The 27,351-nt window shown below is 45.5% G+C and overlaps 1 protein-coding gene and 1 long non-coding RNA gene across 5 annotated transcripts in view; one reads left to right on the plus strand and one right to left on the minus strand.

Annotated features, from left to right (window-relative positions):
- LOC131140440 (uncharacterized) overlaps window positions 1-27,351 on the plus strand; it is a 59,190-nt gene that overhangs the window by 22,690 nt on the left and 9,149 nt on the right. The window contains exons 5-7 of one of the 3 annotated variants that reach the window (XR_009132411.1): window positions 2,406-2,496; window positions 9,360-9,532; window positions 22,535-24,762. This is a non-coding gene — a long non-coding RNA (uncharacterized LOC131140440). Of the gene's footprint in view, window positions 1-2,405; window positions 2,497-9,359; window positions 9,533-22,534; window positions 24,763-27,351 lie in introns of those variants that run through there. The other 2 variants (XR_009132413.1, XR_009132412.1) reach the window with 2 other exon arrangements.
- LOC131140439 (serine/threonine-protein kinase D1-like) lies at window positions 4,433-24,802 on the minus strand. Of its 2 annotated transcripts, none has more exons than XM_058090867.1 (21): window positions 24,566-24,802; window positions 20,015-20,153; window positions 16,781-16,912; window positions 16,553-16,722; window positions 16,016-16,039; window positions 15,726-15,930; window positions 15,474-15,542; window positions 13,952-14,147; window positions 13,513-13,636; window positions 13,349-13,426; window positions 13,078-13,245; window positions 12,814-12,925; window positions 10,292-10,344; window positions 9,594-9,666; window positions 9,391-9,497; window positions 8,785-8,946; window positions 8,593-8,691; window positions 8,362-8,522; window positions 8,180-8,286; window positions 5,021-5,106; window positions 4,433-4,940 (listed from the first exon to the last, which is right to left on the minus strand). In XM_058090867.1, exons 1-21 carry the CDS (start codon window positions 24,773-24,775, stop codon window positions 4,728-4,730), a joined length of 2,688 nt encoding a protein of 895 aa, XP_057946850.1. In that variant the 5' UTR covers window positions 24,776-24,802; the 3' UTR covers window positions 4,433-4,727. The 2 variants fall into 2 exon arrangements, with proteins under 2 accessions (XP_057946850.1, XP_057946849.1); XM_058090866.1 differs by having other exon boundaries at window positions 15,726-15,933.

Raw genomic sequence — 27,351 nt, forward strand, 5'->3', positions numbered from 1 at the left:
GCAAGTTCGGCCCCTCGCCATCGACGCCTGAATGGCGGTAATCATTTGTCTGATTTGATGCGAGGAGGCGTCTTGATTAAAGCTGATTTGGATGATGCCCCCCCTCCCTTGACCCCCACCTTCCCCAGTATCACCAGTATCACCATCAACCCCTCCCCCCCTTCTTTCTGAAACCAAAACAAGTCCTTGTCGCTCTGACGGGTGGAGGTCCCTCCCCCACGCCCCCATCAGCTCCAATCATTGACCACCGTTGCGCCGCTTGGCACCACCCAATGAGCAGTGTCGGAACAAGATGGCGGACAGCGACGTGTCATGTCAACACGTCCGAAAGTCTTTGGAAGTCTAAAGTTGGACGTGTGGACGCTCGAGACGTCTCATTGGCTGAGCTCCGTTATGGTCGTTAGGGTCCGCCTCATCAAGGTGGGCCTCGTGGCGCCCATCCCCACGCCGACCGCTTCACTTCCTGCCGGAGGACAACATGGCCGCCATCTGTTGTCTCATTAGACGCCATCGCTGATTGCCTGTCTCACCTCCGGGGTCGCGCGGGAGGGGGAGGGGTGCCGTGATTACAGTCGCCAAGACGACAATCCAGCATCGGCGATGGCGAGCCACAACCACGACGTTGATTGACAGCTTCAAGGAAAAAACGACATTCATTGACGAGCGTTGATGTTTTCAATCAATTAAAAAGCGTTTCTGCTGGCTGTTGTTTACTTCCTGTACGCCACTTTAACGCCGCTCACAAACCTCCCAGTTGGCGCTATTATCCCAGCGGGCAGTCGCTTTCCCGCCCTCGCCTCGCGCACGTGCGCACGTGCGCACGCACAGATGTTTGCGGCTGTCATCGGTAAACGGCGTAAACTGTCAGCGTGTGAGGAGGCGCCTTTCAAAGCGTCCCTCCGCAGGCCTCCGGCCGCCGCACAAACATCGATCCGCCGAGCGAGGGGAGGGGCCTTGTTGCAGCTGCCCTGCCTTTCCGAGGTCGGAATGGAGCGTTTGGTTGCCGTGGAAACACACTTGATCACATTATGAGGCTGCGTTGATGTCGGTCACATGACAGCAGAAGATCTGCTATTGAAGATCTACTACAAGTCCTTGATGGGGCGTCCATCCAAAGTGATGAAGGCTCAATGGTCGGCTTGCGATTGGCTTGTGGTGGTCTAGAACTAGAAGCATGCAGGTTCGATTCCCCGGTGGTCTCCGGGTGGGCCACAGGTTCTGACAAAGGTGAAAGGTCAGAGGATGTAAAGGTCGTCAGGTGGGACGGTCGTTGCTTTGCCGAGTCTTTAGTTGCGAGAAGAACAATGGACGAGGTTCTTGTTTAGCGTCGATCCATTAAAGGAAACACAAACAAGTTGGCTGCTTGTCGTGCGATCGCTAACGTTTCATCGGGAGCGAACAACAAAGCGTCAAGCGCGAGACGGAGCGTTAATTGTCAGTCTTTTGTTGTCTTGTGTGCGTCTGCGTGTCATCAACAGACGGAGGGAGGCTGGACGCCGCCGTCTCCTCTCGTTCTGTTTCCTAACACCGCGCTGAAACGCTCCGACGTGTTTGTCACTCAACATACCGACAGGAGGGGTTACCACGGCAACCCTGCCATCATCACTGCGCGGCGAGACCAGAACACGTACGCGCTCTCAGCTCCCAGCCAAGTCCGGGCTCCTCCATTCCATCCCCGTCGTAAGCGGAACCACGAGCGGAACCGCATCCTGCTGTGCGGCGGCTCCTTGTCGTTTTGCGTCTCCGCTCGCGTCCTCGTGGAGACGCTGAGGACAGAAGACCGTGAAGATGAATGAAGCCGCAAGACAACACACACACACACACACACAGCGTTAGAAAGGAAGAAGATAAAAAAACTGTCCACCGTCGACTTGTGCTTTTTCATTATTTCAACTTCAAAAAATCTGAAAAAAATTGTTTTAAAAACAAATTCATTCTACTTATCTTTTTAAATAAAGATTAAAATACATATCATACATAATAATAATAAGTCAAAGTAAAAAGAAATATTTCAATAAATCAAATATGCATTTACAAAAGTCTGAAATGTAAAAAAAAGCAGCAAATAAACAACAATAAATTTAAAAAAAACAATTTTTACAAAAGATTATCTTCCATTTATAAATGTTTCTTTATTATCATTTTTACTTGATTTTTTTTCACTTTACAAATATTCCTTTACTACTCTTTTTTATGTCTTTTCTACCATTTTTTTCCATCAATTCATACACTTTTCTTATATTTATATTTAGAAATGTGTCTTTCTTTCAATTTTTCTAATAATTTGCCAATCAATATTATCTATGATGAATGGATGTTTCTTTATTATTATTTATTTTTTCAATAATTTGGTGTTAGGGTAAAAAAAAAAAAAAAAAAAGCAAGGTTTTGTCTCCTGTCCTCAGCAGGACTTTTCTTAACGAGCGGCAGCACAAAGACGACCTGGACGGATTCTACCCGGCAGCAAGAGACCAGCCGCACAAAGACAAGACACAGGTACAAAAATAATTATCATAAAATAAATCAAACGCTTTTATTTGATCGTCATGACGACGGGGAGGAACAAAGAAAGAAGTCGAAATGATGTTGGAAAAAATGATTTATAACTTGATGCTGTCAAATAATATAATTTTTTTTTTCGATTACATCAATTATATCCATTACGGTATTTTTAACAACAAAAATAATTTGTATTACATCAACACAAATTCACTAACACGACTAAATACGTTTTAAACACGTCAATATTAATATTATAATGACAAATTGGATTTTATTCTCATTTTTAAACATTAACAATAATAATGATTGTAAAACGATCATACTAATAAAAGTCTAATTCGAATATTTTTTTTATAGTTTTAAATTTACTCATCGACTGTAAAATCATTTTAAAAATGCTAATGCTCATTCTAAAAATATTTTCCAACCAAAATATTGCATTTTTGTGTATAATGAAACTAGTAAACGTTCTTGTTATGCTAAAATAATCATGTTTTTAATAAATGTGTAATACTATTTATAGTGCTAGTATGTAGGATTTATTTATAATGTTGATTATGACTTTGGAGAAATAAAAATAAAAATCAAATAAATAGTTGATGATGCCCGGTAAACGTCAACACATTCACGTCAAGCTGCGTGTACTTTCCTTTATTTCACTTGGATGCAAATCATTTTTCTTTGTCTTTTTTTTTTGGTGCCATAATGAACCGATCGTCATGCGTGCTGTTTATTTCATTTATTAATTCATGCATATTTCATATATTCCACGGCCTCCGAATCTTTAAAATCATCTCCTTTTATTTCACCGTGTTTGTTTGTGTTTGTTGTTGTTGTCGTCTCTTTCTTAAATGTGTGTGTGTGTGTGTGTGTGTGTTCATGTGGCCTGCCGTGTCCCAACAAGCACCGCGGTAGGTGTTACACACGCGCGCACACACACACACGCGCGTACACGAGCGATACAGATACTGCAGTGGCTTCTCATAGGGCGCCATCTAGTGGCAACAGAAGTAATTGTCATCTTCTGTTTTTTTATCCTTGGATATTTTCTGTAGATTGAAAATAAATTGTTGGTCCCCGTGTACAATGTGAAAGGAAGTGGAAATGCGTGTCATGGTCATGTGACAAAGTCTTTTATTGACCCGAGCATTCCGCCATTTGCAATTACACACGTACACACACACAATTAAAATGTATCCTATTCTACTTTATTCAGCTTTGTGGTTAATCGAACTGAAGTACTATTTGTGACTTATAGGTTACTTTTAATATAGTAAAAAAAATATATATTTTCGAGTGGTAGTCATATGACAGTCACGTGACTATAAAAAGAGCTAAAGCGGCTTCCCCGGAAATAGCAGTCTATCAGGTAAGCTAGCTCATTTCGAAAGCTCATTTTTTTTCCATCAAAGATAAGTTTTAAGTCCCTTTAGTCATTGTAAGGTTCTTAAAAGGGTGTCATAGAGTACAATTCATCCCGTTTTTGTTGTATGTTTTCAATCAATTCATAGAAAACAAGCGAGGTAAATATCAGGCTTGTGGCCTTGAAATTCCTATATGGAAATCCTGACGTGATATTGACGTAAAAGTGTCAAGACGCTTATAAAATGTCGTTGTTTGAATGATTTTCAATGAATATATGTTATTTATTTCATTCAAAGTCCATTTGCGCTACACAAAAAGTGTTAAATAAATACATTTAGCATGAACAATGTTTTTAGCATGAACAATGTTATATACAGTATGTCATGTTTGACATTAATTCTCAATAAACATGACCATATGTTATTTTTTTTATATATATTTGACTTTAAGCTGATTGTTTGGTTAATTTTTGTTCTTACTAGCAGTTCTACAAATTCAAGTAGAAATGCTAACATGTGTTTTTTTTTATTTTTATGGCACGCATCTAGCTTGATTTAGTATTAGCATAGCGTTAGCATTAGCATTAGCTGTCTTATAAGTGAACAGACTTTTGAACGGCTCGGAGAGAAACACCCAGACCGTCAGCATCAACTTGTTGAGACCAAAAGAAAGATTGAGCATAATTTGGCTTTTATTTGGTAAGCAGCAAAGCACACTGATACACAAGCTGCTAACCGTCATAAAATCGAAATGAGAATAAAGTCTACATTCGTAAAATAAAGTTGTAAGAAAAAAAAACACTATCGCGTGGCTTTTTATCAATACATCTCCGTCCGACGCTCGATGTCGACTTTGGCCGCTCACAGATCGCTGACTCGCTCGCTCAGCGTCTCGAGCTCTTCCTCCCGCTCCCCGTAAAGCTCCGCCCCCTGGCCGTCAACGTGGTAGGCGGGGTAGACCAGACCGCCGAGTTGAGCGTGATGATGCCAACGTAGGTCGTCGCTCTCGTGTGTCACATAGCGCTCGTTGACGCGGCCTTCCAGGCTCCGCAGGTCCAACCACATCTGGTAGTCCTGTGTGTGTGTTGGGAGGGGACAAAGATGGCAGTGAGGTCAGGCGAGGTCACGTGAAGGTCGCGGTCACCGCGTCTCACCTGCAGCCACGGGTGGCTGAGCGTCTTATCCACGCTGTAACGCTTCCTCATCTTGACCTGCAGCAGGTTGTTGATCAGGTCTATGGCTGCAGACACAGGAAGAGGCCGTCAGAGGCGGGGGCTTGAGGGTTGGCCCCCCCGGTGTGCGGGGCCAGCAGAGGCTAATGAGCAAAGCTAACATGATGTTAACATTTCTTCAGGGGTCAGCGGGCTGAACAGCTCTGAGAACGCGGGGCCCCTCGTGCCTGGGGGGGGGCCTCCATCGCTTGGCATTATGCGCATGAATGCACGCCGGCTTCAATGGACCCTCGGCCCGCCTCCTATGACCACGCCCACATTTTTGTCCTCTTCAGTCCTCCGCCTGGGACACTGTCTGAACCATGACGTCCACCTGGGATGGAAGTCTGTCTCAGCGGGACATCGCATGTCCCCCGCATTCATAAAGACACCTTATTAAAACACTCAAAATATTCAGTCCTAAATGTGTCCAAAACGTCTCTGTTGCCGTGGATACAGCGTCCCGAGAAGACAAGAATTCGACTTTTACCTGCCTCACATTCTTTCTCTGACTCATGTTGTCGTCGTCTAAATGCTGGTGAGTCACAGACTAACTTCCTGCCGCCCCCTCAGGAGGGCAACCATGAAGACACGCTAGAACACGGTTTCTCAACTCGTGGGACTGAAAACGGATCGTTGGTTTTTGCCGGGGGGGAAAAACACTAGAAAACGATCTTGCGCTTTTATTCTGAAGTTTTTTTTAATGCAGTGGGGTGTTGTCTATTTATAAACCGTAAGGTGGTGTCAACATCCTGTGGTGTTATTTGAAAGCCACTGCCATACAAAAAGGCACAACAGTACTGTACTGCATGAAATTGCCAATGCTAATCGCTAGTGGGTATAAGGGATTTTCAATGCAAATTAGCATGCAAGCTAGTGCATTTGTTCAAACTCGGGATGCTCCAGTCCGATTCCGATCATCCATGAGTAAGATGGAACGATACCAATCACTAGGATTACTTGTACATTTTTCAATCATTTATAATTAGTCGACATTAGTCGATTCCAAAGACCACTGGCCAATAGGTCATGTTCATTAACAACAACACATTATTATGACGACAATAGACACTTGAAAATGTTAATACGTACCCGATGGATGTATCCGCTTCCCCGTGGGACAAAAACAAGCTCCAAACTAACTGCATGCAAGATGTTACTTGTAAAAAGTCACATTTAGAGTCTGAAAACGAGACGCTAGTCAGATCATTCCAGCTAGCTAGCTAGTTAGTACGTATCCGATGGATGTATCCGCTTCCCCGTGGGACAAAAACAAGCTCCAAACTAACTGCATGCAAGATGTTACTTGTAAAAAGTCACATTTAGAGTCTGAAAACGAGACGCTAGTCAGATCATTCCAGCTAGCTAGCTAGTTAGTACGTATCCGATGGATGTATCCGCTTCCCCGTGGGACAAAAACAAGCTCCAAACTAACTGCATGCAAGGTGTTACTTGTAAAAAGTCACATTTAGAGTCTGAAAACGAGACGCTAGTCAGATCATTCTAGCTAGCTAGCTAGTTAGTACATATCCGATGGATGTATCCACTTCCCCGTGGGACAAAAACAAGCTCCAAACTAACTGCATGCAAGATGTTACTTGTAAAAAGTCACATTTAGAGTCTGAAAACGAGACGCTAGTCAGATCATTCCAGCTAGCTAGCTAGTTAGTACGTATCCGATGGATGTATCCACTTCCCCGTGGGACAAAAACAGCCTCCAAACTAACTGCATGCAAGATGTTACTTGTAAAAAGTCACATTTAGAGTCTGAAAACGAGACGCTAATCAGATCATTCTAGCTAGCTAGCTAGTTAGTACGTATCCGATGGATGTATCCACTTCCCCGTGGGACAAAAACAAGCTCCAAACTAACTGCATGCAAGATGTTACTTGTAAAAAGTCACATTTAGAGTCTGAAAACGAGACGCTAGTCAGATCATTCTAGCTAGCTAGCTAGTTAGTACGTATCCGATGGATGTATCCACTTCCCCGTGGGACAAAAACAAGCTCCAAACTAACTGCATGCAAGATGTTACTTGTAAAAAGTCACATTTAGAGTCTGAAAACGAGACGCTAGTCAGATCATTCTAGCTAGCTAGCTAGTTAGTACGTATGCGATGGATGTATCCACTTCCCTGTGGGACAAAAACAAGCTCCAAACTAACTGCATGCAAGATGTTACTTGTAAAAAGTCACATTTAGAGTCTGAAAACGAGACGCTAGTCAGATAATTCTAGCTAGCTAGCTAGTTAGTATGTATCCGATGGATGTATCCACTTCCCCGTGGGACAAAAACAAGCTCCAAACTAACTGCATGCAAGATGTTACTTGTAAAAGTCACATTTAGAGTCTGAAAACGAGATGCTAGTCAGATCATTCTAGCTAGCTAGTTAGCTAGCTAGTTACTACGTATCCGATGGATGTATCCACTTCCCCGTGGGACAAAAACAAGCTCCAAACTAACTGCATGCAAGATGTCACTTGTAAAGAGTCACATTTGGTGTCTGAAAACCAGACGCTAGTCAGATAATTCTAGCTAGCTAGCTAGTTAGCCACGGCCGTTTACAGCTAGGCAAAGTCAAACACCAATAGGTTTGCCAGGGGATTTATGTAGCCTGTTGCTAGCAGTCGTTTTTTTGTGATTGAAATGGAACTCAACTGCAACTTGATCGAGAACCTGTTATCTGCCGAGCTAGCACTGCGCTAGAACATTTGGAAGAAACACGAGGTGAACTTGAGCGGAAACTTCTCAGCAGGAAGGAGCTGCTCCAAGCTGGAAGCTGTTTAACCTTCGACGCCAGTTAGCTTGGAAGCTAACGCCAGGCGGAGGTTAGGATGTGAAAGTCGCTCATTAAAGTCAGCAGGAGATGAAAGTGGAACTTTCCCTGGAAGTCTTTGACATTTGTGTCACTTTAATTGGACAAAATGCCACTTAGTCCAAATGTCAAACACGCGACAGGAAGTCCAATCAAAGTAACTGCAGGTTTGCATCCTGACTTGAGATTCGTGACCGTGAAGCAAACAAGAAAATGGACAAGCTCTGTCAAAATCTCGAAATGTTTTGATGAGCATCAGAGCAACATGGCTGGCTTGTCAACGCACCTTCCTGGGAGACCTTCTTCCAGGGGTGCGGCGGGTACATGAAAGCAGCGTTCTGGATCTGATCGTTGATGTCTTCATCTTCGTTAAACGGGAACGTCCCGCTGAGGCTGCAGCGCAAGAACCAAAACATGTGACCAAGGCGGTTGCCGTCATGAACATCATCACGTCCACGTGTCGCCCACCTGACGTAGATGATGACGCCCACTGACCACATGTCCAGGGAGCGGTTGTAGCCTTTGTTCCTGAGGACCTCGGGGGCCAGGTACGCGGGCGTGCCAACCACAGAGCGGCGGAAAGACTTCTCACCGATGATCCGCGCGAATCCGAAATCACAGAGCTTCACCTTCAAGCCGCAAACAAGAAGACCATGACGCATCTTTTCTTCGGTGGCCATGTTGAATGGGTCAACTCACCTGTGGAAGTGGATCCGCAGATGCCAGGAGGACGTTTTCGGGTTTGAGGTCACAGTGGACGATATTCTTGAAGTGGAGGTGACGCAGAGCCACCAGGATCTAACGACCAGACACATGCTAGTCAACACCTTAGCTTGCTGAGAGTTAGCTTGTCTGACCAGGAAGTGTCAATGTGGTTTTGGTCAGAGTCACCTGAGTCACTAAGAACTTGGTAATCCGTTCGGGTAGTCGACCTTTCTCGCTAGACAGTATCATCTCCAGCATGTCTCCGTGGAGCTTCTCCATGACGACAAAGACTCTCTCGGGCGTCTCGAACATACAGTCCAGGTTGACCACGCCTGGGTGGTGAAGGTTCTGGAAAGATGAGGATTCCTTTCTGTTAACTCGTTCACTTACTCACCTCTGCTATCAATAGCTACGTTCAAATCGGAAACCAGGTACATTTTTTGGAGTCTACCGCTGACTTTTTACTTCCATAACTTTTAGGATTTTTTAAGAAGTTTAAAATCCAACCTCAGCAGCAACAATCGAAAAATCAATCACAAAACGGAAATTCTACTTCCTTTCTTTCCTTCCTCGATGGTGCGGTCGTTGCTATGGCGGCGCCAACAGGCCGAGCAGCACCATGGCATGCCAGGAAGTGACACCCCCACAGTGTTGTCATGCTAATGAAGGCGCTCACGACAGGAAGTCTCGCTCAGCGCATGTTTGTGTGTGTGTCTTCATGCTTTTCACCTTAATAACTTTGTTATGTTTTTTGGTCATAGGCGCTGCCCGCACAGGTGAAAAAGAATGTACCTGCAAAATGGCCACCTCGTTACGCAGCTGACTTTCTTGTTTCGTGGGAAAACGAAGTTTGTCAATGATCTTGATGGCCACGTCGCGGCTGGACTTCCTGTGCTTGCCTGTCAACACACACCACGAACGTCCATGTTGAAATGTAAGTAGTTGGTCAGTAAATTATTGGTCAATCAGATGATCAGATGAAGTTGTTGCTTTACCACCGTAGACGATCCCAAACTGTCCTGATCCCAGGACCTCGTCTGGGAAGATCTGATACACAGAATTGATGTCCTGAAACAAACAAACATTTGGTTAATTGATTGAGTGGTCATTTATTTACATTATTTACATATATTTATATGTTATATGAACAGTAAAATACAACAATTTGTTACGCGCAGTATTGTATGATAACTACGATAAATAATAACGTCAAATCATATTTAACATATGTAAAGTGGAAATGGAGGCCTTTTGAAGCTTTTTGTATACACAAACTCATTGAGTGACTGGGTGTGTATTTTGTGTGGATGTTGTGTGTGTTTGTCTGTGGTGACAGACAACGCCTGCAATATACCATTTTAGTTGGTGCAGCAGCTTCTGTGCAGTTAAGTGACAAAAATATGATAGTAGTAGTAGGCTGCACGGTGGACGAGTGGTTAGCATGCAGGCCTCACAGCTAGGAGACCCGAGTTCAATTCCAGCCTCGGCCATCTCTGTGTGGAGTTTGCCATGTTCTCCCCGTGCATGCGTGGGTTTTCTCCGGGTACTCTGAGTGAGTAATCCCAATATCATGACAAGGCCTCACAGGTCATATGAGTTATGATTGGCGTTGTGAAGGTTATCACAGTTTGAAGGATATTTTACGGAGATGTTCAGTATATGTGTGTGTGTGTGTGTGTGTGTGTGCGCTCACCACGTTCTCTTGGATGTGACGGTTGGACACTGAAAAGCTGACAGAGACTTCCTCTGAGGAGACAAACGCCAACGAGACAAAGTCATCAGCTAGAAGATGTTCTTAGATGAGATCACAGCATATCATAGCAACTATTGCCCCTAGCGGCTGTGAGCAGAATAGTGATGATCAGTGTAAATTTGATGGGATGCTGAGTAAATGCTGTAATCTACTGATCTTGGCAGCAAAAATGTGTTTGTCCCGTTTCTGAACCAGATGCCTTCTTTGCTACTGGATGATACTGAATGTTAGCATTATGCTAATAGTACTATCAGGAACATGACACGTTTACATTTCTACATGTATCTAAACATATCCATAAGGGAGTATGAAGTAGTGATGGGTCGTTGGTATACGGGTTGTTGTTGCCTATTATGTTGCTACCACTGTCACATACATTTAGCATACTGGCTTGTTTGTGTTGACGGTCACAGAGAAATGATTAATTAATGATTTAGTATCTTATGTATGTCGGCATGTTCAGTTTTCAGTCAATTCTTTGAAAAGCAACTCAACTGGAATATTTATTGAGAACCTGTTATCTGTGTGCTGGTCTAGCAATGTCTGAAAGTCCCCAAGTGCCCTTTGCCCCCCCCCCCCCCCCCCCCCCCCCCCCCCCACACACACATACACACGGCACCTCGACCCAGCCCCGCTTTATCTGAGAAACAGTGAACTAACCAAATGCAGGAATTACAGAAGGAGGCAACTACACAAATACAGAAGGAGATAACTAACCAAATACAGAAGGAGATAACTAACCCAATACAGAAGGAGATAACTAACCAAATACAGAAGGAGATAACTAACCAAATGCAGGAATTACGGAAGGAGACAACTAAGCAAATACAGAAGGAGATAACTAACCCAATACAGAAGGAGATAACTAACCAAATACAGAAAGAGATAACTAACCAAATACATAAGGAGATAACTAACCAAATACAGAAGGAGATAACTAACCCAATGCAGGAATTCCAGAAGGAGATAACTAACCAAATACAGAAGGAGATAACTAACCCAATACAGAAGGAGATAACTAAGCCAATGCAGGAATTCCAGAAGGAGATAACTAACCAAATACAGAAGGAGATAACTAACCAAGTACAGAAGGAGATAACTAAGCCAATGCAGGAATTCCAGAAGGAGATAACCAACCTAAGACAGAAGGAGATAACCAACCAAATACAGAAGGAGATAACTAACCAAACACAGGAATTACAGAAGGAGATAACTAACCAAATACAGAAGGAGATAACTAACCAAATGCAGGAATTACGGAAGGAGACAACTAAGCAAATACAGAAGGAGATAACTAACCCAATGCAGAAGGAGATAACTAACCAAATACAGAAGGAGATAACTAACCAAATACAGAAGGAGATAACTGACCAAATACAGAAGGAGATAACTGACCAAATACAGAAGGAGATAACTGACCAAATACAGAAGGAGATAACTGACCAAATACAGAAGGAGATAACTGACCAAATACAGAAGGAGATAACTGACCAAATACAGAAGGAGATAACTAACCCAATGCAGGAATTCCAGAAGGAGATAACTAACCAAATACAGAAGGAGATAACTAACCCAATACAGAAGGAGATAACTAACCAAATACAGGAATTACAGAAGGAGGCAACTAACCAAATACAGAAGGAGATAACCAACCAAATACAGAAGGAGATAACTAACCAAATGCAGGAATTCCAGAAGGAGATAACCAACCAAATACAGAAGGAGATAACTAACCAAATGCAGGAATTCCAGAAGGAGCTAACTAATCAAATAGATGAATTCCAAAAGAAACGTGTGAAATAAAGGACTAATAGAAGACAACAACCCCCAACTGTACTCTGTTAAACTTTCAAGAAAGATCATGAAGCAAAGGAACAAACCAAAGAGCAAAGGAGGTGTAGAATGTTTGAGAGGAACAAAGCACATGCATGGACCATGTGATTGGGACCGGGGTCTACATTCCACGTAGCTCTGATGCCAGGACAGATGATAACAGAAGAGGAGAACAGGATGGAATGGATGGAGCTCCAACAGAATCATGACTTGATGCAATAAAAGGGGGTGGGTGTTACTGGGGACATGCATTTCCTAGGGAATCAAACCTGTGCCATGTGTGGGAAAGGCGGCAGCGTGTACAGTTAGACCACCAGGACTAATGATGATGATGATGATGATGATGATGATTCTATCAGTGAAGTCTCCAGCACTGCCACACAAAAACAAGTTGAGATGTTGGCCATGTTTATTTTCGTCATCTGAGACCAAGCGGAGAGCTCCTGGCATCGACGTGAGTCATGATCACGTTGACGTCAATAAATGTCAAAATAGCTCCGAAGGCACCGCGTGGGAGTGGACGCCCCCGAGAGGACTCGATGTGAACACCTGAGCAGGTCATTTCCTGCCTGTTGAAGAACTTACATGTTCACAAATCTCACATTCGAGCGCCACTTGTGTCTACTCACTGTGTCCATCGCCATGACAACCGTGGGAGATCCCCGTGGAGACGGCAGGCATGAGAGCGTGCTTGATGGCCATCTCCCACATCCGAGACACATCCTGACCCGTGCCGCTTACCTGGAAGCGAGCACGTTCCCGACGTCAGGTCGTACTCTCATTGGACGTTTCATGAGATCAACAATGTTCTACCTTTACAAAGATAATACTCCGAGCTACTAGTGTAGCTAAAGTATTGACAATTAGCAATGCTAGCTTGTTTCTGTCATCACCAGCATGTTGTTGCCCGCCACAGAGTCGCCGCCAAGCTGCAGGTTCTCGCCAACGTAGTAGACCAACGAGATGGTCGCGATCTCAAAGCAATGAGGGTTGGCCCCGTCAGGAAGCAGCGAGAACACCTGAGCTGGTTCTAGAGACAAAATCTCTGCCAACGGGATCTCCTGCACAGAACAAAGTAGACACCTTCTAGAAGGTTTGACATTGAATGGACTTGTTCTTCAGTTGGTCTCTGGAGGACTGAAGTTCCACACTAAAACACATTACCTTATAATATTTACTTCCTGTGTCGTTCTGGTACAACGTGATGCATTTACTGTCCAGGCGCCAATAATGTCTCTTCCTCTGAAGCGAAACATTGAGAAGAATTCATAAAGAATCAAATGCTAAGCCAAACGCTACAAACGAAGCCACGTGCTAGTTTTGAGTACCAGCGTGTCCTTGCTGGTGTAGTGGACCATCCAGCCCTCCTTGATCACGCTGCTGTTCTTCCTCTTGGTGTGTTTGACCGACTGGACCACTCGCATCAGGGGGATGTTGTTACTGGTCGACGGGCTGCGGGGAAGTTGGGAAAAGCAGAAGGTCAAGTAGAAGATAGCATGTGCCGGAAAGAACAGTGGTTGACTTCGGGGCTCTGTCCCAGGAACTGCTAATCTTCTCTTCGGAATGGAATATTCCTAACGAAAAACTCCTTGCAAGGCTGCGTTTTCTTAGGTTTGGATCGGCACACCAGGTCATGCTGGTCTACGGACTTTTATTGGCTCTTTTAATGGACTACGGGCCCGGCGGTCAAAATTTTGCATGCAATCATAGTAGATCACCTGCACCCGGATCAGTTCCTTGAACTCTGTTCTGTGAAGTTCTGAGTACCTGATGGCCCGGTTGGATTCATCCAGATCAGGGTCATGCAAGTCTCCAAGGTCGCCCGGTCCCGCCTCCAGCAGGAGGCTTCCTTCAGACATCAGCGCTTCGTCCATGTCATCCAGAAGGCCGCCGCCTCGGTCGTGGTCGTCAAGGCAACCCTCCGCCATGCCTGCGTCGGACTCCACCCCGGGGCTCAGCAGCTCTGCAGTCCAAAGACACGGCTCTGTCTCTATTTGGGACCGCTACGATTAGGAAACTGCCGGGTTTCAACCGCGTGACCTCAAGGCGCTTAGCATCAATTCCGGTTCAGTAATTCCTGACGTTCAGTACCAGTTTGTGTAATAATTTGGATAGAAAAGCGAATAACGGAATATATGGTTGTCTCCAGTATGAGGACGTAAAATAGTCCAAAACAAGAAACACAGTGAACGCTTATCTGCATAAATACAGTTTGATTGACGGATGTAGGCATGTGTCCACTACGCGATCGCTTCACAAATACCAATATCCCAATTTTGCAGATTTTTCCATGTAGTTTCCTTGCAATACAGAAGGCTTTGTATGTACGGCTTTGAATAATTGGGTGCTTATGCATTAGGAAATAACAATATATAGTTTTCTTTTATGACACGATTATTAAGTGGTTAATTAGCCACTCCAAATTGTCCATAGGTATGAATGTGAGTGTGAATGGTTGTTTGTCTATATGTGCCCTGGGATTGGCTGGACCCCGCCTCTTGCCCAAAGACAGCTGGGATAGGCTCCAGCAACCCCCGCTACCCTTGTGAGGATAGAAAATGGATGAATAAAACTGGAGCATGTCCAAAGTCGTGTCCATTCAACGAGAGTGCAAGGGCTAGCAAACGTGAAAGATGGCTTCCCTACATTTGTTGGTTATTTCCTGAACTTTTTCCCCCATTATCTTAGTAATAGCGATTTCCAAAATACATATTTTAATCATTTCCACATGCGAGAATGGCACAAATATGCAGCATTTTTATATATCATTTGTAGTTATTGTTTGTAGCTTGGTTGCACGGCGGTCGAGTGGTTAGCGCGCAGACCTCACAGCTAGGAGACCTGAGTTCAATTCCACCCTCGGCCATCTCTGTGTGGAGTTTGCATGTTCTTCCCGTGCATGCGTGGCTTTTCTCCGGGTACTCCGGTTTCCTCCCACATTCCAAAAACATGCTAGGTTAATTAGCCACTCCAAATTGTCCATAGGTATGAATGTGAGTGTGAATGGTTGTTTGTCTATATGTGATTGGCTGGCCACCAGTCCAGGGTGGACCCCGCCTTTCGCCCCAAGAAGACGGCTGGGATAGGCTCCAGCAAACCCTGCGACCCTTGTGAAATGGTAGAAAATGGATGAATAAACTGGAGTCGTGTCCATTCGACGAGAGCGAAAGGGCTAGCAAACGTGAAAGATGGCTTCCCTACATTTGTTGGCTGTTTCCTTGTATGCGGTGGGGTCGACAACAACTGGATGTGACATCACGTGAAACCCAACTACGGTGTTAGTACTTGCCTCCATTTTCGCCCAGACAGTTGTTTGGCACTTTGGCAGCACAACGCTTATGGCAGTTAAATTTACAATCTGACAAGAAGAAGAAGAAAAACAAGAGTTGGTTACTTGATTACTTCATATGCAGAGTGGTTGACATGTTGTGTAGACACGCATGACGTGGCGTGGGGACATGTGTGGTACGTTGTGGAGACACATGTAAGACGTGAGGACGTGCTTTGGAGACATGAAGGACATTCCGTGAGGACGCCTCACCTTTGCACTGCAAGCCCTGCCTGAAGAGACCTTTGAGCAGCTTCTTGCAGTGCTGGCAGACTGTGGGTCGGGTGTAGGAGTGGATGAGGAAGGTGTGAGGGACCTTCACCTTGGACAGCAGCAGCTTGTCCAGCTCGATGGGCCGGCCCACGTACGACTGCGAGCTGGAGCGCCGCTCCCGGCCTGGGAAGTATTCCAAGTGGTTCTTCTGTTGTAAAGAGAGGCGGAGTCAGAGGTGATGATGTCATGATGGCGCAGCCGTTGGCAGACTTGGGATTTTAGGTCTTTACCTCCATGTTGGGACTGACGGGGGACTGCAGGGTGAAAGAAGAAGTAAAGATTGTTTAAGTGTGCCAAATGCTTTGAAAACATGTTAATGGTTTCGTTTATTTGGAACATATTTAACAGGGTTACATTCAAGAACGTCACATGTTTACATTTACTCAATTAAAGACAGAAGAAGAGCTTATTTCCACTTAAGCACTCTTTTCCTGGTTGTCTATTCCTACGTCTTCCACCACTTATCCCAGGCCTTTTGAGGGACATAGTCTCCCCAACGTTGCCTGGGTCTTCCCCAAGGCCTCCTACCAGTTGGACTTGCCCTGAAAACCTCCTCAAGGAGGCATCTGGCAGGCATCCTTAAGGCTCTAAGTTAGAGCCCGAGAAAACCACTCGTACCCTCAATCTCAACAAGACCCCAAGGTACTTAAGGTCCTCCACTTGGGGCAGGATCTCATCCCCGACCCGGAGATGGCACTCCAAACTTTTCTTTTACTTTTGTAGCGTTCATTTCCACCGCGATTGTGTGACGCCAACGATGTACGCACCAGTAAAGCATCGTCGCTGTAGTGGGGGGGCGAGGGCTCAGCGGAAAGGGGGCGGGCAACGTTGACCAGCCCGCCCGTCAGCGAGATGTTGGACGGCCGTCGCCTCCTCACGCCGCTGCAGTTGTTTGGGATTTTAAAGGCACAACGCTTGTGGTAGTTCAGCCCACACCCTGCAGAGAGCGCCATATCAGTCTGATGCCTCACGGGACACCAAGAAGAAAAACACACCTTCACATTTGAGGCCCTGCCGCACCAGCCCCCACAGCATTTCGCCACAGTGGTCACAGAAAGTGGGTGCCCGGTACGAGTGCACGAAGAGACAATGAGGGCGGATCTGGAAGTCCTCCACCGTGGTCGAAGCTGCAGGCGGGGAAGCCAGTTAGGATCCTGTTGATTACTGCTGGATCTCACATGGAATACCGTGGCTCACCCGTGGGGGTTACATTCCGGGAGTACAATTGTTGCGCCCATAAAAATGGCTATTTTTAACACACAGATCGCTCCCCACCCTCCAAACCTACTACTTCTACTTCCTGTTCCAAATCCATTCCTGTCCTTCACTACTTCACTATCTTCAGTTGACTACCTTCCATCACTACGGCTTGCTTCCCAGCCGCCATTATTTCCGCTACATGCGTTAGCATAGCAGATGGGCCAGAGTTTGTTTTAACCGGATCAAAAATGACAAGTGTGAACGCACCGTGAGGGAGAGATGATGCTGTTGCTTTTTGTTCATTAGTCGCTCCCCTTCTGCTACGTGAACGCCGTTATGCAGTCAAAACACCGAGGGCCCGATCCACTAAGACCCCAAATAACGAGAAAACTAAAATATTGTAAAAGTAAAATAATACCGTTCATTTCAGTGAACCGGATCGTTGCGGTTCATTCAGTAAAAAGATCCGTTCATTCATTCATTCATTTTCTACCGCTTATCCTCACGAGGGTCGCAGGGGTGCTGGAGCCTATCCCAGCTGTCTTGGGGCGAGAGGCGGGGTACACCCTGGACTGGTGGCCAGCCAATCCCAGGGCACATATAGACAAACAACCATTCACACTCACATTCATACCTATGGACAATTTGGAATTAGCCAATTAACCTAGCATGTTTTTTGGAATGTGGGAGGAAACCGGAGTACCCGGAGAAAACCCACGCATGCACGGGGAGAACATGCAAACTCCACACAGAGATGGCCGAGGGTGGAATTGAACCCTGGTCTCCTAGCTGTGAGGTCTGCGCGCTAACCACTCGACCGCCGTGCCGCCAAGATCCTTTCATTTCGATCATTTCAGTCGATTGGTTGTTAGTCTGTGATCCCGGTCAGCCGTGTCGAGTCAGTCCGTTCACTCATGTTCACGTTCGTTCCGACTCAAGTGTCAGTCACTCTATAACCCCACCCACTCACAGAGAGAGGCGCTACGATAGGATAGGACAGACAAACTTGCAGATAGTCCCGCCCTGGAAAAGGAACGGTGAACTGACTCTCCAGCCGAGCATTTGCAACTGAACGGACCGAACGGGTATTTTCATTCGTTCTTTTGACTCATTCATTCATGACTGACACACTACTAGTAGCGGGTGATCTACTATGATTGTATTTTGTCCTGTTCGTGGATCAATTTACGCACACAAAGTTTGGACACGTGTTTCTACACGGAAACCTTTGGTAGGTCAGGTCCCAAGTGTAAGTACTTAAGTGCACCAATTCAGACACAGCAGATGAATGAGCAATAATACCATCCAACAAGCTAATAGCTGTGTAGCGTTCGTGTTCAAAGGTCAACATCCTCCTGGTCACTAATGTCTGTTTTTTCGGTTGTATTTTTGTGTCGGCGCACTAAAACATCATTGACACACGCCGTCGTTGATCAAGCTGTTAGCGACCACGCACACTCGCTTCCTGAAAACACAGCAACTGGCGCTAACGAGCTTTTAGAGGGTGTTTGCTAAATGTTGCGCACAAGAGGCTCTTAGCGGACCAAGATGGCCATCAGGCTTGGCAAGGAACACGGCGTCCGCACGCAAACCGCAGAAAGCAGCTCTGATTACATTCTGCGGCAGGAAATGATCTCCATTTATTCAAATTATTGTTTATATCTTTTGTTTGGAGGGCCGGCATGCATGTGAACAAGTTCACACTCTGTTATTATACGCCAGCGTGCACGTTCATGTGTGTGTGTGTGTGTGTGTAGGTAGGAGTGTTTGTAGCAGCAAAGCCGACGTGAGACAGCTACGCCATTTATAATCACAACACGGACATGCAATTAGTGGGACTAATTAAGACACGAGCGTCCAATCAGCTGACACTTCCATTGAGGGAGCATTCAGTCGTCACGACACTCGAGGATGTAGCGCACGCATGCGGAGTACATGGGTTCAAAGGTCACACTTAGCTGCTACGCTAATGACGTTATGGGTGCAGATGTATCGGTGTGATGACAGAGAGACAGGAAGCGACAGACTGTTAGCGTAGCGCCGTGCTAACACCTGAGCCCACTCCAGCTGAACAGGAAGTCGGTCGCTCGTGTGCACACGAACCTTCGCTAACCTTCAATTTTGAGCTTGTACTTATCATAGTGTAAAACTAATTGATTATTAATTAGATGCATTATTAGATACTATACCAACATAACACAAAGCTAAGATGTTTTAAGGCAGGGGTCTCAAACACGCGGCCCGCGGGCCAAATGTGGCCCGCAGGACACTAGTTTGAGGCCCCCGACTAGATATGACAGTTTAATGTTTGATATGGATGCTGTATGGTATCATGTACCCAGAAAAAATTATGACATTTGATTCATGTTCATGTTAAAGGTTAAATAACTGTTAATAGTTATCCTCCCTATCCGTGTGGAAGTGGTAAGTTTTTGGCTATTTAAGTTGAAAGGAAATAACTTGAAGGCTACCGTTTAGGTCGCTAGCTCTATAGTTTGCGAGTTAGCATGTGTTTAATCTGAAAAAAATCATTTGTCTACCGACCAACTATATGTGGTTTCTTAGGTTTTTATTATTTGCCGTTTTATTATTATTATATTTATTTATTACTGATTGATTGATTTTCTTTATTCTTGATTTGTTTATTTATTTTTCATCTTATTTTGTGTAGAAAAATAAAAATGAAGATATTTGAGAACAGTGGAATGTTTTATCAGAGCTTTTATTGTAGAAAATCGGAACCAAAGCACTGAAAAAGTTTGTATATTTTTCTGTTTTTAATAAATGCGTTTTTTGTTTTTTGGAAAACCTGATGCGGCCCAGCCTTGCCCAGACCCTAGCTCCAGTGGCCCCCAGGTAAATTGAGTTTGAGACCCCTGTTTTAAGGGGTTCTAAGTAGAGCAATTTTTTGCAAACAAACATTCAACCAAAATAGCCGATCAAAAAAAATGGACCACAGCCTTCAAAAGCAAAATTGTGGCAAAAATGCTAAATATGCTTCAATTAATTGGCACGTTGGCCCCTCCTACCTGACAAGATGGCCTCCACCAGGTCTCCTTCTTGGATCTGCGAAGCCGAGCGCAGCAGCTGCAGCATGTTCTCCGAGCTGGAGTCATGGCGGAACAGCAGTATCTTCTCGTACATCCCATAAAATCCACACTCGGGAAGCTGGCGGGAAAACAGACAGGAAGCATCAAAGCTTTGAGACCTTCAGGAATGAATCGTGTTTCTAAATACTTAGGAGGAGGTCATGTAAAGGTCATTAGATATTTGTGTCTCAATCGTGTTTACACTCGGGGCTTGAAAGGTTGCTAAAGGTTGGCGTGTATAAAAACGTGCTAAAACGTGATAGCATGTGTAAAACTGATCTGCTGACAAGGTGTAACGAGGATTGAGATTATATTAGCAAACTAGCACTCAGTATTGCAGTATTGCATGTTTTTCCTGAGTAGATGTAAAGATGGTCATTTTGAACACACAATTTAAGAAAAATGTTGTTGTACATCGTTAGATTCTTACAGTGTAGCACAAAATATTTTGCTATGAACAATTCTTGACGTTTGCTTCAACATGCTAACACGCTATTTAAATGCATTTGAGCTATAAAATGCCTCCCCACTCACCACTAATGAATGACAACGTAAGATACTTCAGCCGGTATATACGGCAACTTTCACAATATGGTGCATTCAAGGACTGCTGAGTAGAGCGGGAAACGTAAAACTGACCACTCTCGTTTGAATAAACTTTATTGTCTTTGTCATCAGCAAAGACGGGGACGCTTTGTCCCGCATTAGACCTTCACCTCTTCACTTCCTTTCTCAACATCCTCATCATGCACGTCGCCATGGCACCTGTGTTTTGTTGTCATGGCAGCAAGCGCTCAAGGCTGCTTCCTCCGTGTCCCTCTCTGTTCGACACACACACATATATACACACATATATACACACATGCGCCTGCAAGGCATGCTGCAACAGCGGTAAAAGTCTCAGCCCTCAAACTTCTTGTGTGTTTGGTCATCTTTGGTTTATTGATTGATTGATTGATTGATTGATTGATTGGTGTATTACTTCGTATCCACTTGTTGTGTTGCATGAATGTTGACTCATCGGTTGAGTTACTAACACCTCACATCTTGTTCAACGTTTCGCTAACACCAGAGTTACAGCTCAGTTCCCACAGCTCCAGCATCCAATGCTGATCAGGACCTGCACACACACACACACACACACACACACACACACACACACACACACACACACACACACATGCAGCCTAGTGTGTATAAAAGCCATAATGGCAGGAGGACACTTCACAGCGCAATCATCATCAGTTGCCGAGCAACAAGCGAAATAACCTCTACTGACAGAAACAGCTTTATTATAACTGTCAGCTGTGTGTGTGTGTGTGTGTGTGTGTCTGTGAGACAGCATGAAGGTGTGAAAGCAAGCACACTAATGCTTTTGTACCTCAGAAACATTTCTTTTTTTCTCTCTCTCTTTGATGTTTTCCAACTATTTAAAGTCTCAAAAGGACAAAATGTTCACATGACGGACAGGAAGATCACCAGACGATCATAGCACTGACTGGTCTTTACTGCTGTGGGATGTCTTTGACAACATCATCGTCCTGTCACTCAAACAAAGTAACCTCGACTGTGGATTACCTTTACCTGAGGACTGCTCATACACACACACACACACACACACACACACACACACACACGTGCATTAACGCTAATCAGTTGATTTTGGAGCTGTGTGAATGTGTTAAGTGTCACATGTTGTCACGCAGGTGTTGAGGTCACCTGCTGCTCTTCTTATGAACTTCAGCGACGTGCACACGCTTCTGCGTATCTCTCTGTGTGTGTGTGTGTGTGTGTTATCAAGTGCCGTTAGCATCCTCGCTAACTGGCTAACAGTTCAGGTGCAAATGTTCACTGTGGGAAATGAGGTGATTTTCACCTGAAGTGAGACAATTAGTCAACTAATGGACACATCATGCACTCTACATGTGTGTGTGTGTGTGTGGCGTGTATTGTCCTATAATAGTATTAGTATACTGCTCAATAGTATTATTAATGGTGAAAAAGTAACATAAACGTTACTACTGTCACAGTTTTATTCTGTTATATTCTTGTACCTAGCAGTGATTCGGATGAGGCTACAATTCTAACGATGCTAAATGTACGCATCTATTGTGCGATGTAGCATTCATTCGCGCTCAGCTAACTCATTTGCTGACATGCCAGATGTGCGAGTCATGAACGAGTCGTTCGATACATGTCAGTTTTTTACTGAATTGAACTGAACTCGCGGGTACTCTCCTCGGCAAAGTCGTTCAGTTACTCATCCCTGCTACCGCACTTATTTAGTTGCAAATTAATTTTAAAACCGTGATTAATCTGATTAAATATTTTAATCACCAGACAGCCCTAGTATGATTTTGTTTTAGCCCGGTGGAAAAAGCAACACATCTGGTCTTTGACTAAAATGAACTCTATTTTTCCTTTTCTGCCCCGGCTGACTCCAGTTTCACTGACTCACAGGTGCTCGATTCCCATGTGGTGACCACAGCTGCCCAAGGGGAGCCCAGTGTGGGGTTTTTTCATAGGGGCCCAAAATTCTCACAGATACTCAACAAAGAGTTTCACCCACTCACAGGTATTCAACTGGGACTTGATGTGGTGACGACAGCTGCCCAGGGAAGCCTAATTCCCGAAGAATTCCTGGTGGTGCCTTTGCTCACGGGCTTGACTAAGACTGGAGTTCCACGGACTCACAGGTGCTTGACCAAGACTCGAGTCTCAGCCACTCACAGGTGCTCAACAAAGACTTGAGTTTCACGGACTCACAGAAGAAGACTCGCGTTTCACTGACTCGCGGGTACTTGGAGAAGACTCCAGTTTCACTGACTCACAGAAGAAGACTCAAGTTTCACTGACTCACGGGTACTTGGAGAAGACTCGTTTCACTGACTCACAGAAGAAGACTCTAGTTTCACTGACTCACGGGTACTTGGGAAAGACTCGTTTCACTGACTCACAGGTACTTTAAGAAGACTCCAGTTTCACTGACTCACAGGTACTTTAAGAAGACTCCAGTTTCACTGACTCACAGGTACTTTAAGAAGACTCAAGTTTCACTGACTCACAGGTAATTGGAGAAGACTCAGGTTTCGCTGACTCATGGGTACTTGGAGAAGACTCAAGTATCACTGACTCACAGGTACTTAAGACTCAAATGTTACTGACTCGCAGGTTCTTGGAGAAGACTCAGGTTTTACTGACTCACAGGTACTTGGAAAAGACTACAGTTTCACTGACTTACAGGAGAAGACTTGAGTTTCACTGACTCACAGGTGCTTTAAGAAGACTCCAGTTTTACTGACTCATGGGTACTTGGAGAAGACTCGAGTTTCATTGACTCACAGGAGAAGACTCGAGTATCACTGACTGACAGGTACTTAAGACTCAAATGTTACTGACTCACAGGTTCTTGGAGAGGACTCCAGTTTTACTGACTCACAGGTACTTGGAGAAGACTCAGGTTTTACTGACTCACAGGTACTTGGAGAAGACTGAGGTTTTACTGACTCACAGGTACTTGGAGAAGACTCAGGTTTCACTGACTCACAGGAGAAGACTCAAGTTTCACTGACTCACGGGTACTTTGAGAAGACTCGAGTTTCACTGACTAACAGGTACTTGGAGAAGACTCCAGTTTCACCGACTCACAGGATAAGACTCAAGTTTCACTGACTCACGGGTACTTTGAGAAGACTCGAGTTTCACTGACTCACAGGTTCTTGGAGAAGGCTCCAGTTTCACCGACTCACAGGTACTTTTAAGAAGACTTGAGTTTCACTGACTCGCGGGTACTTGGAGAAGACTCGAGTTTCATTGATTCACGGGTACTTGGAGAATACTCGATGTTCATGAACTCACCCGTGCTGGACAGACTCCACCCGATCTTGCTGTGCTGCTAGTGCGTTACTAGTGTACCGTGTTGCCAGATGTACGATGAGGATTAAGTATGACAATTGATACAGTTTTTACGATTCTGATTCCATTCCAGTGGGTTCTTCAGAGTCTAGAGTCCCCAGAAAACTCCCCAGGGTGTCCAGTAAAATGATTCTCCTAAAAGTTCCAGTGTTTTGAAGGACAGGAAGCTAATGCTAGTGAGACGACTTTGCATGTCTTCATGCCACTTGCATGCATGCTAGCTAAGCTAATTCATTAGCCCTCTTGATTGATTGATTGATTGACAGAAAAGCATCCTCTGAGAGACTGTCCCTAATTTATGAATTTAATTTAATTGCCCCAACATTTGAATATTTGTTGTTATTTGTGTCTGCCGAGGAAACAAAGGCTAGCTACTCTTGCTTCTTCCAACAGGAAGTCCACAAGTGAGTCAGCGCAAACACACGCACACGCACACGCACACGCAACGATGGTCGAATGAAGTTAAGGCGCGTTACCAAGACAACACACTTTGATCCTGAACTTTCACCCCATCCACGCGCGGCATCCATGTTGTCACGTCACAGCTCGTGCGCTAGTAGTGAAATAAGTTGTTACCTTCTGGTCCACGATGTTACACGCCGCTTCCCGAACCTGAGCCAGGCTCAGCTCCGCCGAGTCCAGCAAAACCGGTTCGCGGCTCAATCCGATCTGGATATGGAACGAGATCACGCCCCCCCCTGCCGGCGCACCGGGACCGGGGCAGCTGCCCCCCCCTGAGAACGACGGGAGCGGGCTGGGGGCGCGGATGAGCGGAGGGGCGCTCATGGGAGCCGCGGGGAAAGATCCGGCCGGCAGCCGAGAAAGCGGAGCAAGGAGGAGGGAGGGGGGAGGGAGCCGCCGGCGAGCGTGCAGGAGTCTCGGACGCGCGCACAACTTCCCTCCAAAAAGTAGACGAGGTACCACCGGAAACCGTACTGAGCGGTACCGCACGGTCCGGTGGACCCTGTGTGTGTGTGTGTGTGTGTGAACAGGAAGGGGGGGGGGTGCTCCCTTAGGAGATTCATCAGGTGATGTGCTGATGACGTCACGTGTCTGACGTTTCATGGAATGAAGTGGGCGGGGCCTACTTCCTCATTTTTGGTTGGGCGTGTCCAGGTAGTCTAATGTTTTATCACGGCCCCTCCCACTGCGTCCCACGTTGTCAGCAAACTTTGTCTGAAAACACAAGTTTAGCACTTGAACGCATCTCACACCCCTCCCCTGACAGGAATAGAACCCTTGTGGGGGGGGAATCTGTCACAGTGTGTGTGTGTGTGTGTGTGAGACGCTCAGCGCATCACTGAAAAGAGAGAGGCGTTACTCTGATGTGAAAATATACCCCCAAATAAACGTACACAACTACAGGAAGTAGTTTATGCGAGGTGACGGTGCCCCCCCCCCCAAACAAGAACGTCAACTTCCTGGTTCTTCATCACTATGTCGCCATGCCAACCCAGCACGGTGACATCACACTGTCATGTTTTCACAGGCCAGTGTTGCACTCATTGTGTGTGTGTGTGTGTACCGCCAAAATAAAAGCACGTGTTTAGACATCAACACACGAGCGCCGTGATGAGGAAAACATGTTTGCGACATGTGTGCGTGTGGGTACCAATCACAGCACGGACCATTTCACATGCTAACAAAGCCCGCCGGGATGCTAGCACGTCGACTGTTGCAACTGGTGTGATTGATAACGACTTTGACCTCACACGCGCGTTAGACTCCGTCAAGTCAATTATAGCGAACGCGCTACGAAGTGCTACAGCTAACCACAACAACTTGTACTTATCAGTAAGTTTGCTGTCGTCTTCGGCGTACGGCGTCGACATCAGCGCACGTACCCCGTTTAATGAGGTTACTATGATATGCTGTGATGTTTGATGTCCTCGTTTCTCCTATTCAGAGGCATTTCTCTTTATCTTCTAGTTGGAAGTGAATCATTACACTGTTGACTCATCTCAGCGCCCCCCCCCCCCACCTCGCTGCCTGTGTGTGTGTGTGTTTAATAGCAGCAGCTGTGTCTGGTCCACGTCTGCTGCTAGCTAGCTAATTGGTGCTGGAGGCTCGGCTCGTTAAGTCGCCTCTCTGTGCTTCACAAACAACCTCACACCTTTGTTCCTAGTGTGTGTGTGTGTGTGTGTGTGTGTGTGTGTGTGTGTGCGCGTGTGTACGCTTGTGGTTTCAAATTGTCCACATAAACTGTTTGCTTCGCCTTCCACTTCCTCATTGATCTCCTAGAGGATGCTAACCTGGCTAACACGCATTAGCCCAAGCAGTAAACATGCTAATCAGCACTTATATAGCCGCTGCAGTAAACATGCTAATCAACACTTAGCATTAGCTAACGATATCCAACGTTTCATCGTCATCATCATGAAGCTCATAATGTGATGGTTAGAATCCGGCGCGGGTCAAAGGTCGAGCGGCACATAAGATGGACGCTAAAAATACTATAGCGCTATGCTAACGTCGCCTCGCTTTGTCTGTGCGTTTTCTTTCTTTTTTCTTTCTTGTGTTTTCCGCCATGTTGTCACGTGACCTCGCACTCGAAAAGCATCTCATCTGCTCGAGTGCGTGTGGGCTGATTACACCCCCCACTACCCACCCACCCACCCCCCCCTCCTCAATAGGAAGGTACAGCTGCAGTGTGTGTGTGTGTGTGTGTGTGTGTGTCAGGGGGCGGGGGGGTCTCGAGGTCCATTAGAAGCGTTTGATTGACAGACACGAGGACGATGTGCTGCAGCTTCATTAGCACGGGTGCTACGTGTGCGAGAGACGACTTCACGTCAGACAAAGACGACAAACATGGTGAAACGTTGTGTGTGTCTCATACCGCACCTTATATGTCATGGAGTCGATTTACATTGAGGTGAGGGAGGCCGTGCGGTTGCCATGGCAACAAGGGCCCATCACATGAGCGGCATTGCTTGCCGGTACGCCATCTTAGCATGTAGCATAACCGCTTGCATCGGCCTACGACAAAAAATGGTAAAAATAAAAATAAAATGATAGCTTAGCATATATTTACCCTAATTGGATTGTGCTAATACAGGGGTCTCAAACACGCGGCCCGCGGGCCAAATATGGCCCGCAGGACACTAGTTTGAGGCCCCCGCCTTGATATGAAAGTTTAATGTTAGTGCGGCCCGCGCAAGTTTGATATTTGATAATGTCTATTTAGAACAGGGGTCTCAAACATGCGGCCCGCGGGCCATATGTGGCCCGCAGGACACTAGTTTGAGGCCCCTGCCTTGATATGAAAGTTTAATGTTTGATATGGATGCTGTATGGTATCATGTACCCAGAAAAAATTATTATTACGTTTGATTCATGTTCATGTTAAAGGTTAAATAACTGTT

This window comes from Doryrhamphus excisus, chromosome 13 (genome assembly GCF_030265055.1).
Source record: "Doryrhamphus excisus isolate RoL2022-K1 chromosome 13, RoL_Dexc_1.0, whole genome shotgun sequence".
Lineage (NCBI taxonomy): Eukaryota > Metazoa > Chordata > Actinopteri > Syngnathiformes > Syngnathidae > Doryrhamphus > Doryrhamphus excisus.